The sequence below is a fragment of the Pipistrellus kuhlii genome, unplaced genomic scaffold (assembly GCF_014108245.1).
Source record: "Pipistrellus kuhlii isolate mPipKuh1 unplaced genomic scaffold, mPipKuh1.p scaffold_m20_p_24, whole genome shotgun sequence".
Lineage (NCBI taxonomy): Eukaryota > Metazoa > Chordata > Mammalia > Chiroptera > Vespertilionidae > Pipistrellus > Pipistrellus kuhlii.
The window spans coordinates 1,154,148-1,172,712 of NW_023425523.1; the positions used below are offsets into that span (position 1 = coordinate 1,154,148).

General features: G+C 53.5%; 1 protein-coding gene across 2 annotated transcripts in view; it reads right to left on the reverse strand.

Moving 5' to 3' along the window:
* Positions 1–18,565, reverse strand: part of DPYD (dihydropyrimidine dehydrogenase) — a 319,614-nt gene that overhangs the window by 11,385 nt on the left and 289,664 nt on the right. For both annotated transcript variants that reach the window (XM_045586822.1, XM_036452548.2), the window contains exons 19-20: positions 11,725–11,867; positions 8,237–8,416 (exon numbers count right to left, since the gene is read on the reverse strand). In XM_045586822.1, coding sequence (XP_045442778.1) covers positions 8,237–8,416; positions 11,725–11,867 — 323 coding nt within the window. The remainder of the gene's footprint in view (positions 1–8,236; positions 8,417–11,724; positions 11,868–18,565) is intronic.

Consider the following 18,565-nt stretch of genomic DNA (forward strand, 5'->3'; position numbering starts at 1 on the left):
TGGCACTTAACGTGTTAAAATACATTCCTACATGGAACAGAGTCACAATGGGCACCATCCACCGCGTACGGCACTCACTGCTGCTGAGACCGCGTGGGTGGGCCCAGGCAGACGGTGAAGCTGCCCACGCCTCTCCCTCTCCACCCGGACCCCATTCTGATTTTCCTCTATCCTCGGGGAGAGAAATGAAGCAGCGGAATGGAAACCACGATGACTTCCAACGGTCCCAGAGATGGGTAATAGTAGCGCCAACACAGTCTCTCTGCGTTCTGAGCAGGACACCACCCCGTGAGGCCCAGCCGGCCGGTGTTGTCTGTGAGTTTCTGCAGTGGTCGGCCATGTTTGCCGTATCTGAATTACACAGCCTCTCCATGGCTCAGTTAGGTGCTCATTTAAAAAAAAATATATTTTAATTGATTTCAGAGAGGAAGGGAGAGGAAGAGAGAAATATCATGGATCAGCTGCCTTCTGCATGCTCCACACTGAAGGTAGAGCATGCAACCTGGGCATGTGCAAAAACACCCTTTCCTCTCTAAAAATCAGTAAAAATATTTACAAAAAAGAATGTTTCTCACCTAAGAACTGGCTTTTTTTGGGGGGGGTGGAGAAACACCACACACACATACACACAACATATTTACATATGACTCAGTTACATTGTTTATCTTTTGCCATTTAGTCAACAAACCAAAGGCCCAGTGCATGAAATGGTGCCTGGGTAGCAGGATCCCTAGTGGCTGCCAGCTGCAGGCCTGGGCCTTCCTTTGTTCCACACTGCCCCCTGGTGGTCAGCACATGTCACAGCGAGCGATAAACCTGAACCCTAGCCCTAACCCTATTCCAATGAGGGGATTCTTAGCCTAAAGGCTGATAGAGAGATGATAGATAGGTAGGTAGATAGTATCGATGGATAGATAGTAGATAGATAGATAGATAGATAGATAGATAGATAGATAGATGATAGATAGATAGATAGAAGATAGATAGATAGATAGAAGATAGATAGTAGATAGATAGAAGATAGACAGATAGATAGATAGAAGATAGATAGTAGATAGATAGATAGATAGTAGATAGATAGATAGATAGTAGATAGATGATAGATAGATAGATAGATAGATGCCATATCAGAAGCCTACTCTGGGCGAGGTATGGTCTGTGTTCTAGTAAAGGTTCAGTAACATCCACATGGTACGTGCACAACGGCCATTGCTATTAACTTTGTAGATGTCTCTGTCATTCATTCAGGGCCGTGTCAGAGGGAAGGCTGCAGTCACGGAAAGGCTGACACACACGTGTCCCGGAAAGCTGGTTTCAATCACAATACCGACACTCGGGGGCAATAACAAAGAGACTCCACCATCAAAGGACTGATCTCCAATAAACTTGGGAAGACCGAATACTTGCTGGATATCTCACATCCAAAGTGTGGGCGACAGGCCTGGGAGCATGGGATCACTAAGTCTGCTCCCCACCCCCAATTCCCTGCACTGTGCCCCCTGCTGGCCACCAGAGTGGGAACTCAGTTGGGGAGTCTGTTCTGTCCAGTTCATCCCTCGATGATGAGAGTAACCAACTGCATATATGTGACCCCTATTTTTGTCTGGGAATGCATTCGCCGTGTCCTAGACTTGGAAACTCAGTGTGTAATCACTGATAACAGCAAGCAATTTGTCAAGAAATGGCCCTGGGTGGACAGTGGCAAACACCGAGACGGGAGGCGGGCGGTTGGCGTTACCATTACACCAGGGGGTGCCCAGGCATGCAAGTCCGGACCCTGGAGTGGGACCTCGAAACATTTGAAACGAATGACATGGAACTATTCGTTTAACCCAGTGCATGCACGCAGACCGCTTTTGATGAAAAAATCTGATGTGTCTATCAGGAAAAGCAGCAGCAGTAGTTCATGCTCCACAGTGAACGTGGCAGGCCGCCATTTGTGACTGGCCCAGAAGCTGGAATTTGCATTAAAGTCAGTTTTGCACTCAGCGGCTGTGTGTCTGAGCCAGTGATGGGCCGTTCTGTTCCCCTCTTCCTGACCAGCCCGGAGAGACGGTGCTCCACGCCGTATGCTGGTCTCAGCATCAGCAGGTCCTATGGGGAAGGGCGCGGGCCAGGGGCCCCCGGGACGCACCCACTGACACCGCCTGGCTCCAGGCTCCGTGTGTCCTGTGTCCTCATCCCGCAAACCGCAAAGGTTAGCACCTTGGGCCGCGGCCATCGTTAGGAAAACACAGAACACTTTCCATGCAAAACACCTGCACTGCGGCCCTGTTTCCTGGCCTCCAGGTTAACGAGCTCAGGCGGATGCCCGGAGAGGCTGGGGAGATTTGGCAGCGGCCAAACAGGTTCCGTTCAGTGGCTAGAGCGTCGGCAGCTGTGAGAGGGCGATGGGGGCCATGCCGGTTTGATTAGCTGTATTCCTGCAGCATGCCGCCCGTCCGAGGGGCTCCTCTGGGGGGGGGGGGTGTGGGGAAGGGAACAGTGGGAGGTGGGCTGGGCTCTCGCTTCGGCTGGCGGCCTGTGGCAGAGCCGGGACTCCGTTACCTTGGTCTGCTCACCTGTGCAGGGGGAGGAGGAGGGACCTGGCCATTCACAAGGCGCTTTCCTGGGACACAGCTTTGGTTCAGATTCAGGCAGAACCCTCAGGGCTTGGTATCACATGGTCCGTGTTAGAAACACTGGACTGAGTTGCAAATGATGACTCTTCCCTCACCTTTATCATGTGTTTTGTTTTTTCTTAAAATATATTTTTATTGATTTCAGAGAGGAAGGGAGAGGGAGAGAGACACAGAAACATCAATGATGACAGAGAATCATGGATTGGCTGCCTCCTGCATGCCCTCTACTGAAGGGCCCAAGTCGATTCAGGTCAGGCGCCCATGCCCGGGCTGTGGGCTCGATCCCCAGTAGGGGGCGTACAGGAGGCAGCCGATGCACAGAACTGGACAGTGCTATGCCTCAGGCATGGAGTCAGATTCCTCACATCACGTTTCAGCATCTCGTGGAGACAATGCCGAGAAGAATCACTGCAGTGCTGAAGGCAAAAGGGGGCCCAACGAGGTACTGATGGGGTGGTCACACTAATCTGCCACTCAGTGTATATTTCCAATAACTACAGAAATGTGGTGAATGCTGTGTGTGAACGAATATATATATATATATATTTATTTATTTCAGAGACCAAGGGAGAGAGAGAGAGGGAGATAGAAACATTAACAATGAGAGAGAATCATGGTTCGGCTGCCTCCTGCACGCCCTCTCCTGGGGATTGAGCCCACAACCCAGGCCTGTGCCCTGACCGGCAATCTAACCCTGACCTCCTGGTTCATTCATAGGTCAATGCTCGGTCAATGAGCCAAACCTGCCAGGCAGCAGAACTATATTTTGGTCTAAGCAGAGTGTGGCTATCGTAGAGACTAGTGAATGGTCCCTTTTGTTTTCCTAATGCCATTGATGGACTTTTCAGCCCTCAATGGTACCGATTAGTAAACACGGTATTTTTACACCCCCCGATATTTTTCTTCGATTCTGGGCTCTCGTTAGAGCAGACGATGCTCTATTATCTTCAAAGTGAAGGTGGATGTATCACGGGGCCAGCCACTAGTGAGCCGTGGTCCTGACACATCATTCAAGTTTTAAAGGTAAAACCTCGGTTCCCAGATGCTGGGATGCTGACTAACTTCTTTTAATGCTCACAGTGACACTGTACGTCCCCATCTGCGTTCTGAAAACCTGGTCTTTTTAGATCTCAGCGACATATTTGCTTCCCAGACCAGCCGGTTCTGAGATGCACACACACAGAGCTCACCGCGCTGCTCTAGTTAAAATTTATTTTTCTAATAAATTCTGCTTTAACATTAAGGCTGGGGTTTGGCGAGTTCATCGCCAGTAGGCCCTTTATTATTTTCTGAAATTGGTACCATCAAGTGAATTTAAGGAAACCAGTAAAAAACTTCACTGAATAGGGTTTGAAATATCGTGCCTTCCACAGCCCAGAGGACTCTCTTTCGTCCCAAATCCGATAAACAAAGCAAATCGATGAAGAAAAATATATATGCTTCCTGACACCACATTTATATACCGGCTTATTTATGAAATTCTTCTTTATTGGTCCTTTCGAATGTAAGGAAATCAACTACCCAGAGGCCCTAAAACGGATCAGAGCATTATTAACTGAGGGGATGTACATGAATGCATAGCAGCAATTACTCTGGAGGTTTTTTATTCCTTCATTCATCTTTCCCTGCTTTTCCGAGTTTAGTTTCCATCGAATCTTTAGGAGACTTTTTAAAAAAGCCTCATGACCTCATGCTAAGTGTCCAGTTCCCCAGGTGTCACGAACCCATTTCTCATCGACGGGAGCTTTCCAAGGCATTTTCTGTGTCCAGCGACCATGTCCCGTCTGGATGGAGGCTGTGAGCGAGGTAGGGGATCGGGGCTACGGGTGGACAGTGTGCGTGGTCCAGCCGACCCTCTGTGGGGGGTGGCCTCAGCTGCAGGTGTGGGCTGGCCTGTCCCTCAGTGAGTGTGGCATTGCAAACCGGACAGATGGCGGCTCAGTTATAAGAAACTTGTTTTTTGTTTTTGTTTTTTTTCAACTTGTAATGTTTTCATTTCTGCAACAAATAGACTGAAACGAGGGGGGGAAATTTCCAGAGTGGCAAGATGGTTGGGGTTTTCCCTGAGATTCTCATCGTCACTTCTTCCACGCGGGCCATTTGAGTGGGAGCAAAACGTCTGCTATTCAGTCACGGGCCCTGCTTTGTGCCTCGGGTAGACCAGAAGAACAGAGGCCACGGGCCCGTGCCTGCCCGCGGTGAGGCGGTGAGGAATGAGAAGCGCAGGCTTTTAGATGCGTTACCACTTTTCACAACGCAATTCCTATTTACCCCCCAGGCGTGCCCGAGTAACACCAGCCCTGGCCCTGAATTTGGCCAATGAAACAGCTCACCTTCCCCTGTGGTGACTGAGATCGGTGACGCGGCCCTGCCAGTTTGGCTGCGTGGATAGAGCATGTGACTGAAGGGCCTCAGGTTCGATTCTGGTCAAGGCCTCAGGCCTAGGTTGTGGGCCTGATACCCAGTGGGGCCATGCAGGAGGCAGCGGGGCCGTGATTCTCTCTCATCATTGATGTTTCTACCCCTCTCTCCCTTGTTCTCTCCATAAAAGTTAATAAAAACACATTTTAAAAACAGAAGCGGAGTAAATTAGTGTTTCTGCTACTCTAAGAAGTAACTTTTTCTGGCCCGACAGACGCACGGATGAAGTATTAATTACAGCGCTCAGTCGCGGAGCCGCGCCCGTGGGGCGTGTTTAGGTGATTTCTGTTGTTTTCCCGCTGATAAAGCAGGACTTGAAGGGTAGCGTGTCTTGTTGTTACCCACCCTCAGCTGGAGGCCTCCCTAGTTCCTCTGATGCAGTCCCTCCCCTGCCCTCGCCTGCACTCAGGATGACCCTAAAACCGTTCGAAGCGCCGGAGGAGCCTCTTCTTAAAAGGCGCCCGCGGAGCAGCCCGGGGCTGGCGCGGCCCTGGAGTCAGCCTGTGCCATCGGCGTCAATGCTGACTGTCACCAGGGCGGCCGAGGGGCCCGAGTGGCTGGCAGCTCAGAGGGGGGAGAGTGATAACACCCCAGTTGTTTATTTCTCTATTTTGCATGACTGCGGTAATCACACCAGCTGGGAGCCTAATGCGCAGCGCAGAGCTGCTGTGCAGAGGAACAGGGTTTGGATTCCGAGGGGGAGACAGGGTCCCAGTGCCCCCAGCCCGTCCTGACCACGTTCCGGGACAATGTGGAGCCACGGTGACACACGGGCGTGGGGGCTGCGTGCTGGGACCAGGCGGAGGGCAGCGCCCCCAGGAGGCGGCCTTCCTCCGATGCCAGTGTCTGGGTGAAGCTGTTCAGTCGCCGTCATGGTCCATGTCCAGTGAGAGCCAACAACAACCCCTTCAGTAGGGCTCGTTGGATTTTTAAAATCTTTTTTTCCTTTTGGTAAAACAGATCCCCCTTTTAACTTCCAAACAGCGGACATTACATTTTCCTCAGATCTTAGATGAGGACAAGTTGGCATAGACCTGACTGGGATTAGAGTTTGTATTGACTCATGATCAAAACGCCTCTTCTGACTCCTTGACTTGCCAGAAAATTATTATCTTTTTACCTAATACTCCTTTTATTCAAGTGGGCAGATGGGCTTAGGCAGAAATACAACAAATGCGTGTTTTTTCAGGGAGAAGCGCAGGGCAGAGCTCAGAATTACAGAGAGGTTCTGCCTTTCTCCATAAAATCAGGATTAGGAGCCAAGCTCGCTGGCTCGCAGTAAGCGTTGCTGGTTTTACAGAGTTCTTAGGAGGGAGGACGGCAGGTGCGTTCAAGGACGGGACTGGAATGCAAATTTTATCTACAGGCCAGGGTGACGGTTTCTTTACGGATTCTCAATCCCCACCCAGAACAAGAAAAAAAAAACACAACCCTGTTTTTCTTTTCCCCAGCTCAAGAGTAACAGCAGAATTAATGTGGGTAAGTTATGCATAAGAAGGAAAGCACTTTGTACAAGTTCTAAGCACAGAATTAATATGAATAAGGCACATTTTGATTAAAGCAGCATATTTGATGAAGTGCAAGGAATTATGCCCCCCCCCCCCACCTTCATGAAGATGACAATGGAAATAATGCTCTTTGCCTTGTCAACTAGATGTCAATTTCATGAGCGAGGAGGGAGGAGGAATCGTCGTTTTGAAAAGCATGATGGGATGCTGCAGAGCAGTGCCAATGCCGCACGGTTACAGCGTGTCAACGAGGCAGCTGCAGGCCACAGGGTGAAACCTGTGCTCCTGTGTCCAGGCCCGTGCAGGCATTGCTAATGGACCCCACACCTCTGCTGCTCCAGGCCCGTGCAGGCATTGCTAATGGACCCCACACCTCTGCTGCTCCAGGCCATGCAGGCATTGCTAATGGACCCCACACCTCTGCTGCTCCAGGCCATGCAGGCATTGCTAATGGACCCCACACCTCTGCTGCTCCAGGCCATGCAGGCATTGCTAACGGACCCCACACCTCTGCTGGTCCAGGCCTGTGCAGGCATTGCTAATGGATCCCACACCTCTGCTGGTCCAGGCCCGTGCAGGCATTGCTAATGGACCCCACACCTCTGCTGGTCCAGGCCCGTGCAGGCATTGCTAATGGATCCCACACCTCTGCTGGTCCAGGCCCGTGCAGGCATTGCTAATGGACCCCACACCTCTGCTGCTCCAGGCCATGCAGGCATTGCTAATGGACCCCACACCTCTGCTGCTCCAGGCCCGTGCAGGCATTGCTAATGGACCCCACACCTCTGCTGCTCCAGGCCATGCAGGCATTGCTAATGGACCCCACACCTCTGCTGCTCCAGGCCATGCAGGCATTGCTAATGGACCCCACACCTCTGCTGCTCCAGGCCATGCAGGCATTGCTAATGGAGCCCACACCTCTGCTGCTCCAGGCCCGTGCAGGCATTGCTAATGGATCCCACACCTCTGCTGCTCCAGGCCCGTGCAGGCATTGCTAATGGACACCTCTCCTCTGCAGGTACACACACACACACACACACACACACACACACCTACACCTAGGCCCAGGAAGCCTGGATTCACATCAGGAGCGTGCCTCCGGCCCCAGTGATCTGATTATCCGGCAAACAGAGAGAGGAGGGGACCTTGCCAGAGCGCCTTGAAGAATGGAGAGACCCACCCCCGGGGGGATGGCAGCCACTCCACAGCCAGCGCGGACTGGAGGCATCTCAGGTACACACCCCGGGCTTTCTCTCGTATAGGACCTTGCTGTATCGGTTTTAGAAAAATATAAGCAGGGGCCTACCCGGTGGCTCAATGGTTAGAGCACCAGCCTACACACAGAAAGGTCTGGGGCTCATTTCCCGCTCAAGGGCAAGTACCTGGGTTACTGGTTCCCCAATCCATATGCCTGTCTCTCTCCTCCTCCTCCCTCCCTTCCACTCTCTCTCTCTAGAAACCAATGGAAAAAATACCCTTGGGTGAGGATTAACCACAACAACACATGCCTGGGAACCACCGCACAGCTGAAACCAGGCCGCTTCCGCACGATTCTCCCCTGGAACCCCCCCCCCCCCCCCGCCCGGGGCGCCGGCTTTTCTGTGGCCAAGACGGTGCCAGGGAACCGCGACCTGGTGGCGCGGAGCGGGCGCAGGCCTGGGGCCGCCTGGAGCGGCGGGCACCTACCTTTCCCGCGAGGTCGGCGATGCGCGGGACCGGCTTCCCCTTCTGGTGGCGCGGGGTGGCCGGGCTCTGGCCGTCCCAGTCCCGCAGCTCCTCCACGGCCCGCAGGTAGAGCAGGGCGCGCAGGCCGGAGCAGTAGTCCTGGATCACCGTGAAGTCCTGGTTCTGGACCGCGCTGCACACCTGCCAGACAGCGGCGTCAGGCCGCCCCCGCGGCCCGCTCCGCCCCTCCCCGGGCACCTGTGCGCGGGCCACGCCACAGGTGGGCGTGGGGGGGGGGCGCCCCAGCCCCAGAGCTCGCAGGGATGAGGAATGTGAGCCTGAGTGTCCAAACCCCCAGACCGCACACCTGGCATCTGTGCCGGGCGCTGTGTGCCGGGCGCAGGGACACCGCGGGCTGCTTCACCTGAGACCCACCTGGCGGAAATCCCCGGAGTCAGGTCTGGCACGCCGGGAGGAAGGACCCTGGGCCCAGGCCCGGCTGCTCGGTGGTGAGTGTCGGCCCGCGCTCCCAGGGCCTGACTGACTACTTCCAGGGAGAAGACACAAAGCCACGGGCTCTCTCACTGCCCCCGGAGATGCTGGGCTCCGCCAAGCGGCGCTGACACAACTGGACACTAGACACTGTGCATCCCAACTGGGAGAGCCCGTGGCCCCGGCGGGGGGAGGGAGGTCTCCACCCCATCTGTGTGCTCTTTTGTAAAAAATACACACTTTTATCAATTTCAGCGAGGACAGGAGAGGGAGAAAGAAACATCAGCGGTGAGAGAATCAGGGACCGGCTGCCCGCTGCACGCCTTTCACTGGGGATCAAGCCTGCAACCCGGGCCTGAGCCCTGACTGGGAACTGAACTGTGACCCCCTGGATCAGAGGTCGACGGTCAACCACCGAGCCATGCCGGCCGGGCTCACTAGGCAATTTTAAAATATCATTTCTTCAAAAAAAAAAAAATCTTTATTTCTCAAAAGCGACCCACACGTTCCTCTATTCTCTTGTCCCACGGAACTTCCTTCTGAGCCAGGCCGTGGGCAGCCCCCGCCTTTTCTCAAGCCGCTGCTCAGGGCCGGACGCTGTCCGTCTCCGCGGCTGCTGGAGGGGGCCGTCTGGAAGGTGGTGGGAGAGCCGGGGGGAGGGGGGAGCGCCCGGGACCAGACGGCCGCTTTCGTGCTGCAGACAATTAGCTCCTCACACAGGTGCGCCCGGAGCGGGGCTGTGTGACCGAGGAGGGCTGAGTTCAATGGCTCGGCCTGGGAGCAGGAACTCACACCTGACACGCGCGCCCCTCCCACAGATCCACGCACCCTGGGCTTCACGCCAATGACTGCTTTGGACGGTGCGTGTGAGGCACAGGACAGAGAAGTGCGGGAGAGGCAGGATTTTGTGTGTGTTTTTTCTTTTCAGTCTCGTCTGTAACACGTCACGCTGTAAATAAAGCGATGGGTGATGCCCTGTAGCTGGGATGCGGGAAACTACCTCATCATGGGGTGTTCCGCGTGCCCTGGAGAGGCCTTGCTTTTTTAGACTCTCTTGATGGCTCCTGTCATTGGGAGTTTTGGAAGCATCCGGCCGATGACTGCAGCACCGTCTCAGCGTCCATCTGCAGGACCGGGCCGCGCGAGGCCTGGCGGGCCTGGCCACGGAGCTTCCGGCTCTCCCCTCCTACCCGTGCGGGGCCGGGGGCATGGGAGGGAGTGAGTGCCCGGGCTCGCTGGCTGACTGGGGAGACGGTAATGAGGTTACGCTCACGGCCTTGGAGCGGGACAACCAAGCCTGTCCGGCTCTGCACCAGCACAGGCGCCCACGAGGACAGCCGACGCCTGTCGCTGTGGACGGAGCAGGTCTGACACCTTCCGTCTGACAAACACGGCGTGATTGATTTGGGGAAAATGAAGGCGTATGTTTGCGTGCCCCAGATTTTACCTCCAAGACCTGTTGGGTGCTCGGTCAGATGTGTCAGATTCAACAGGCGAGGCCCACAGCAGCCGTGTCTTTCTGTCCTGATTCTGTGGGCGGGGCCAGTGAACGGGGCGGGGCCAGTGAACAGGGATGGGCGGGGCTTTACTGGGAATCTGGTCTGAAAGCTTCGAAGGACCCAGCAGCCATGAAATCATTAAATGGACAGGAGACCTACTGCCACAGAAAGGCCAATCTCCTGAATGTCTGAAGACCAGTTAGGGAAACAAATGGATGAGCCTGCTTTTAAAGGCTAGTACATTCAGGGTGGTTTTGCCTTAGAAGGAAATGTTTAGGAGACTTTTATTTACTTTATTTAAAAACATACAAGCCCCGGTTGCAGACTCGGTCCTGGTAGGGGGCGTGCAGGAGGCAGCTGGTCAGTGATCCTCTCTCATCACTGATGCTTTTATCTCTGCCTTTCCCTTCCTCTCTGGAATCAATAAAAACATATTAAAAAAAAAAATAACGACCACAGAGTTTCTCAGCAGAAGGTCACTGTGTCAAAGGTCGGCCCTGCAGGAGCCGGTCATTGCATAATTGCAAATTAATGCTCGCCTGGCCACGCGGCAGCTGATGCCATCGATCCGCCCGGCTCACCGGGACTGTGAGGGGGGAGCTTGCTTTCCTATCGGGAGATTTTCTTGCTTTTCCCAGAATGCATTTTTCTTTCAACTGGAATGTTTCTCTAATTGTCTCCATTTTTAATTTCCTACAGTGAGATGACTTTTAACTTGTAATTAGAATCTGTAACAACTCACGTCCCTGTCTCCAAACCTGAACTGTAACTCTGATGCCATGTAACTCTCTCGCTCTCTCGCTCTCTCTCTCTCTCTCTCTCTCTCTCTCTCTCTCCTCCCACCACACACACACACTCACACGATACACAGAAACACCAGGACCAGCATGAGCACTGGGTCCTTTCAGGGAAGGTCCCCTGGGAGGGCCCAGTTTGTTGTGACTGAGTTGCGGGGTGATGACCCAGCCTGAGGCTGAGGGTGGCCTTGTGCACATGGTGTGTGCACCGGGACACCAGGCTGTAGGTCGGGCTTGCTGTCATTGCAAAAAGAAGTCACTGCCCCAAAGCAGAAAGACGCAGTGCATGTCAAAAGAATGGTCCCCACATAGCCTGGAAACATCTGGAAGTCTCATCCGGACCCGTCAGAATAAGATCACAGCGCGGGCGGAGAGAGGCCATTCAAGAACTCGCGTGGCCACGCCCCAGAACGCCATCATCACCACAAGCCAAAACTCAGCGTCCTCTCAAAACTAACTGGGGAGAGCGGTCAGGACCGGACAGCACAGCCCGAGCAGAACTGTGGGCACCAAACCCAGCGCCATGTCTAGAAACGTGCAGGGAGGGAGGCCTGCGGGAGGCTCCGAGTGCAAACCATCTTTTTTGGGTCCGGCAGTTCTCCGTTCCTGCCAGAGAAGCCCTTAGAACGGCGCCAGCCACCTGGCCTGAGCCTGGGGGCAGAGCTTCACACGCGGAGGCCCTGGGACCACGGGAGGGCAGGGGGCGGGACTCCGGCGATACCTGCAGGACGGACGCTCCGCTGTGGAGGAACTGAAGGCCGCTCTCAGCCGAGTCGATCCCACCCGTGGCCAAAATGGGAAATCCAGGCAGGGCGCGCGCGATGGCGGTCACGGCCCTCAGGGCGATGGGCCGGATGGCCGTGCCTGCAGAGAGAGGTCGGTGGTTAACACGTTGACCACGGACTGTGCCGTCGTCCTGTGCTGGACAGAGCCGAGTTCCCGTCTCTGCGGGAGACACACATGTAACAGGCACACAGCGCTATGTTCCCCAGTCCGTCCATCTGGAGAGGAGGTGTGTTTATTTGAGGAACGTTGAGACTACGATGGTGTGAAGACGTGTGATGCAAATGAGTAGAGTGATCTCGCATACAATAGGTGCACACATGCGATGTGACTTACCACAGTGTCGTGCAGGAGAGGGCGCGGCACATTCAGGCACCTCGTTTTTAATTTTTCTCAGTTTTTATTGATTTCAGAGAGGAAGGGAGAGGGAGAGAGAGAAACATCCATGGGAGAGAGAGAGAGAGAGAGTCATCGAGCGGCTGCCTCCTGCACGCCCCACGCTGGGGATCAAGCCTGCAACCCGGGCCTGTGCCCTGACCAGGAATCTGTGCCCTCCTGGTTCATCAGTTGATGCTCAAACACTGAGCCACGCTGGCAGGCCAAACATCAATATATGTATTGTTTAAATTTGAGAATCTGGTAGAGGCGGCTAAAGGGGGATAAGTGGAGGGACATCTGTAATAGTATCAATAATAAAATAAATACATAAATACAAAAAATAAAACTAAAAAAACAAGTTTTGAGAGTCCAAAGGTCTGTGCACTAGACCAGCAGACACGGGTTTGCATGACAACACGAGAACGCCGGTCACGGAGCCTCACTTGGCATGACGGAGCCCTTGACGAGGAAAGGAAGTGAATGGGCGAGAGCGTGTAGAGCAGATGCTAATGCCGGGTAACTGGACGTGTAACCATCGAATGTAATTCTGCCCCTCACCCTCCCCACCCCCAGGCATGCGAGGTCTGGGACAGCCACTGCCACACGATGATCGTGGTGCGAGGCCCCAGAACCCTCCCGATGGCAGCTGCGGGCAGCGGGGAAGCAGGAACGGGCCACAACGCCTGCCCATGCGCGCGCACACGGGGAAAATGCAGTTTAATCTGCTTACGACTTGGTTAGAAACTGAACTTGGACGGTCTAATTGTTAAGAGCTGTAGCATCATGCAGAAGAAAGAAAAATGAGCAAATCAAGAATTCCAAGGAGTGGGGAGTTGCGAGTTTGATTCCGATACAATACAGGTTAATAACCAAGCGCTAAAGACGGTCTACTTTACTGACTCCGGCTTAACGTGGCAGTGAACCTGCCAGACTGACACGTGAGACTCAGCTATTTAAAAAAATACATATTTACACACGGACTAGAGTCCTCTGAGAAAAACAGCACAATTCACCCCAACCCGGAGCTCGAAGGGGGCGCAGGCTTCTACCATATGTAGAGGCATGAACACCAAAGTGGAGGCAGAGGAGAACTGTGTGTTTCAGGGCCACCGGAAACGCTGCGATTGCTCTGTGAAAGGTCTCCATGTTTGCTGACTATTTCAAGACTTTCCCTGCTGCTGTGCGTGGACGGCTCAGAGCGCCGGTCCGCGGAGGGCCAGAAGCCGGGACGGGGGCTGCCCTGGCCCGCGCCATCTCACTGGCCCGCAGGACACTGTGCCCTGGAGGCCGTCACGTCCCAGGAAACTGGTTTTGGCCGCCCGGGGCCACGCTCAGAGGTCAGGATGCAAAGTCCCGCCCCTTCAGGGTGAGTCTTGGCTCTCTGTCACTCATACAAGTGTGACAGAGCCAACTCCTCTGCTCCCTAAGACATCCTCTCCCTCCCTGTGGCGCGGGGACATCATGACAATAACACAGAGCAGCTCGGACAGTTCACGGGCACAACCTGTGGGAAGCCCTTGGCACGGCGCCTGGCTCACCGGTCCCACCAGCTGATGCTGCTCTCGAAGCCGGAGAAAAGGACCGGAAGCTCATCCAGCCGCGGACACACGAGGGGAGAAACGTGTGTCACCCGAGGGGTGTTAACTCCTAGGTTTTAAGTTCGGGGAACTTGCATTCCCAGGTCATTTCACTTCTAAAAGCACACAGTTCGCTGTGACGATAAGGCAGTGTGTGCGGGGCACGCGGCGCAGGGGGCTCCTGCAGGATTAGAGGGGCAGCCCCGCACTCAGAGACTCCGCTCTGGGAATCCGTTCCATTCGCGCAGACACCGAGTGACATGTGCCGAGATGTTCCCCGAAAGTGTTGTTTTTACAGCAAAACCGTGAAAGCCACCTGCACGATCCCCAGGAGTTTCACCATCACATGAATCCCAGTTCCTCTGTGTATGATGTCCCAGGGAACCTTTAAGGGGCCTGCCAGGATCTCTGGGATTCGACGTTAAAGAAAAACACACGTGACGCGGCCCCACTGTGGTGAAGAGAAGTGCATGCACATCCGTGTGGGCACACAGACAGAGAGAAGGTCGAGTTTTAGACTGTTATGGCTGCCTCGGGATAGATCGAAGACGAACTTCCATTCCGATAACTAGACTTCCTATTATTGACTCTTTTAGGTAAAAAGTGTTCATGATTCATTTCTGCAGTGCCATGCTCTTAACCACAATGCCACACTTCTTCCCTATTTTAAATGCTTGTAAAATTGAGTTAGAGGAGTTAATCTTTATAACTAATAAATATATGTTGTCCATGTATGATAAGATCAAGAATATTCATGTCCTAGTATTAATTAGTGGCAAGGGATTATATTAAAGCGATGGTAGCTAGTAATTGCTATAACTGTATGACCTAGAGAGAGAAAGTCCAAGTCCATTATACCCGTATTTATTCATAATTACAGGATGTGCTTACAAATAGCATCCTCTTTCATTCTAAAAGTGTCCCAGTTTGGATGATGTTAGAATGACAATCATACCCAGGAGTTACAGGACAAAGGTAATCATGAATGCAGAGTGAAATTTGACTTAGAACAAAACCACAACCTATGAAAAATGCAGAAATGAACTACGGTGTCCAGGAATCAGAAGCTTGCATGAAGAAATACATGTCTGTAAGCATGTCACTGGATGGGGAAACATGGCATTCACACGTGATGTCTGGAGCTCATTAGTCTCTGTGTTCTTTCGGCTTCCCACCTGTAGGTGGCCACCACACGCTACCCTGATTAATCCCCTCATTAGCAGCGTTTTCAATACTGTCATCTTCAGATCATCAGCAATTTATTTAAAGAGCCAATTTCTGTAGAAATAATTGCCACGAAACGGCCCGGACTTGCTTTTTTATAAACTGTAATAAAAGTGTTAAGATAATCCCTGACATTTGGAAATGCCAGCCGCTCACCTTTCCTTTGGACTGTGCGGAGGCCCTGCTTAAAACAATTACCGGTGACAGCGCGGCTTAACGGAACAGGCCCGTAAGCGCCGCCTCGGCGGGGAGGTGGGGGGAAATGCCGGTGCCTGGAGGGGACAGAGCCCGCCGAGAAGGGTTCCTGGAACTCGGACACTGCTGCTCCTCCCCACTCGGTTTTGTTGGAGCGTCGAGTGAGGTGCTACAACATGGGCACCCTCTTTGGGCACCAAGAATGGAGAGTTCTGTGGACTAATTTATGCCACTGGCTGGCGTGTGTACAGATCGCATGAATCTATGGCTCTATAAATGGACTCGGTGCGTTATTTGTTCAGTAACCTCCATGCAAGAGGAAACCAAGGGGTGATTCTTGACATCATTTTAAATAGTTAAGTGTGCGTTTACTCACAAAATGGCGCACATGTCCGAAGCAGGGTGAGCAAGGGCACCCGCAGTGGTTTTGGGATCTTAGCTCTTTGTGGTTCACATTTAACATGGACTGCAGCAGCGGGCGCCAACCTCGAGAACATTTCTTAGAGGCCATGCATTTCCAGAGCCACGTATATCACAAACGAGCATACACACACACGGTGCCATAAATCCAGCCCTGACGGGTTAGACTTCGGTCACATGGAGTCCAAGAATGACGCAAATATAAAGACAGAGATTAGGCCTGGCCGGCGGGGCTCAATGGCTGCACCTGGACCTATGAACCAGGTCAGGGTTCGATTCCCGGTCAGGGCACAGGCCAGGGTTGTCGGCTGGATCCCCAGTGTGGAGCGTACAGGTGGCAGCCGTTCCACGAGTCTCTCTCATCACAGATGTTTCCATCTCCCCCCCTCTTCCTTCCTCTCTGACATCAATAAAAACATCATAAAAAAAGAAAGACAGGGACTAGGTCTGAGTCACAATCCCGCAGGCTCCGGCCGAGCTGAGCGCCATGTGGGGCGTTCGGCCGGCGAGCCCCGTGCCATCCGCACTCTGCTGCCTGCTGGACTCAGGGAGACCCGGAGCCAAACTTCCCAGCTGTCACCGCTGATCACAAATGCTGCGAACAGACCATGCGAGTCTGCTTCTGCACGTCGAGCCCGGAGTGCGATGTGAGTGCCTCCCTCCCCCGGAGCAGAGCGTGCACGCCGGGTGCCGTTCCCACCGCCGCCCGCCCTGAGCACATCTTCCCAGCGGGGCCTGACAACGAACACTCCGCTGGTCGCGCCTGTCAGGTCCGGGGCGCGTCTGCCATGAAGCATCCGCTCTCGGCTCGCCGCGTCCCCAGCCGCCGATGCTTCCTGATGAAATTCTGGCTCCTGTCAAGCGGAGGGCGTTACTTTGTGGGTTGGCACGGATGCCGCGGCTGAGCGGGCGTGTGTGCCAGCCTGCACGATCCGACAGCTCCTTGCCCACTGGCCCCGGCTGGCGTCTGCGGGCGCGGAGAGGCGGCGGCGGTGGGTTCGTAGGACCGACGGGGTGGGAAAGGGTGTGGGGTCCGTGTGGATCGCACATCTGAGCTGAAATGTCACGCATATGTCGTTCCTCATTCGTGGCTGCTCATCCCACTTTGCTGCCATAACTGGTTCATCCTCTGCATGCTGGCCCTGTGCATATGACTCCAGGGCCTTTCAGAACTGGGCACCGGGTGGCATGGACCTGCAAAACCCACGTCCAGGAGCCTGGCTAGAGCGCGGCACCCAGGCCCGCAGGAGAGGCGGTTTGGGCGGCCTTTGTCCAAACGCTGTACACTGTTTTCTCAACAGAGCTCAGGGGCTCCTTGTAACTGTGCTGGCAGATCATGTCAGACCCCCCCCAAGCTCCCCCATCCTCTCAGGTGCGTCTGCCTGAGCGCAGGTGGGGCCCGCAGCCTGGAGGTGCCCCTTTCCTCGCACTGATGTTTGTTTTTTCCCCCCCGGTGACAGAACAAGGGCTGAGAGCTGGCATACACACAGCAGTGAGCGGCTGGAAAAGGTCTGTCTGCATTCCGGAGGCCATTTATTTGTGAGCCCTGGAGTGCAAATCATCGCACTCCCACATCCCTCTTCCTCCGTGCTCCATGGTTACGAGGCAGCTCTTGGAATCTACAATTTAAAAGTGGCAAAGCATTAAAAAGTTTCGGGGGAAATGATGTATGTCCCATGTCCAGCACAGAGCGAGCCAGGGACGCATCTGTGACTGCCAGAGAGCACGCACGCCAGACACTGTGGGCAAACAGAACGCTGACAAGTGCAATGACTCACAGCGGCCCGGTTAGGGGAATGTGATGTCGTGATCAATAGTTACCAGCTCGTACAAACGGCCGTTCCACAGGCGTGGTGTGCACAGTGAAATCATTTAGGAGTGGAAATCAATAGCATTTGTAGACATTGGGAAATGTCAAGTGGGAAATGAGTGCCTGTATGTGTATTCTTTCTGGGGCGTTCTTACAACTCAGATTTTAATGATTCCTAAAAGACTCCCCAGTACTGGACACAGAAGCAAACATTTACCCTTCCCTCTCTTAATTAACTACGTGAACGGGTCTAGATGGGCTGGGGAGCTGTTTTACAGACAGGAAAGTCAGGAGTCTCCATCAAACTGTGGTCTCCTCATTGTTTCCTTCTGAGCCACACCCCTCTGACCACGCCCACCTGGCCACGCCTAATTTTGTGATGACGACGATGAAGGTGGAATGTATTGCCCTCACTGAGTGTGAGCTGGAACGCTACGCACTTTTATAATTACAATGTCTTACAGTAATGACGACAAAATCTGGAGCGATGGGAAGACCAGTGAACCAAGGACCAAAGTATGCAATCAAGGTGAGAGTGGCTCAATGCCCGCAGACAAGCTCAGCAGATGACCGAGACACGGTCGGCACAAGGAGTCAGGGTGGAATAATGAGGCAAGAACTTCCAAGAGTGGCGACTGAACGGCACAGCCATGACTTGCAAGAAGCAGGGCAATCATGAAACAATTAATCAACACCCTTCCTTTTTGCGGACATTAAAACTCAGCCAGGGTTTCCATCCTTTCTTCCTATTCTCCCTCTCCCTTCACACCTTCTCACGGTGGGCGAGTCAGGCTGGAACAGGGAAATGACATGGACAATGGCATCCAGAGACAGGCAGGTGTGCGCACACCTCTCTGCATACACACAAAGTTACTTTTCACCACTGTCATTCTTGGCAGACAAAACACTATAATCATTTTATAGTTGAATGGCACACAATGCAGCGAGAGGTCTTCACAGGGGAAAAGAATTATGTTTCCATCCTCTTCCTTTCTTTAGCAGTGATTAGTTCCAGAAATATAAGGTATCATCACTTCTCAAAAAGCGCTGTGGGTTAGAGAAGCCGTTGCTATTAACATCTTGCTCCTCTGAAGTTGGCAACGTGTAATAAGGGTCTTTATTCCCAAACATCAGTCAGCTTCCGGAATGGCAGGTGCTTGCAGAATGGTGACAAT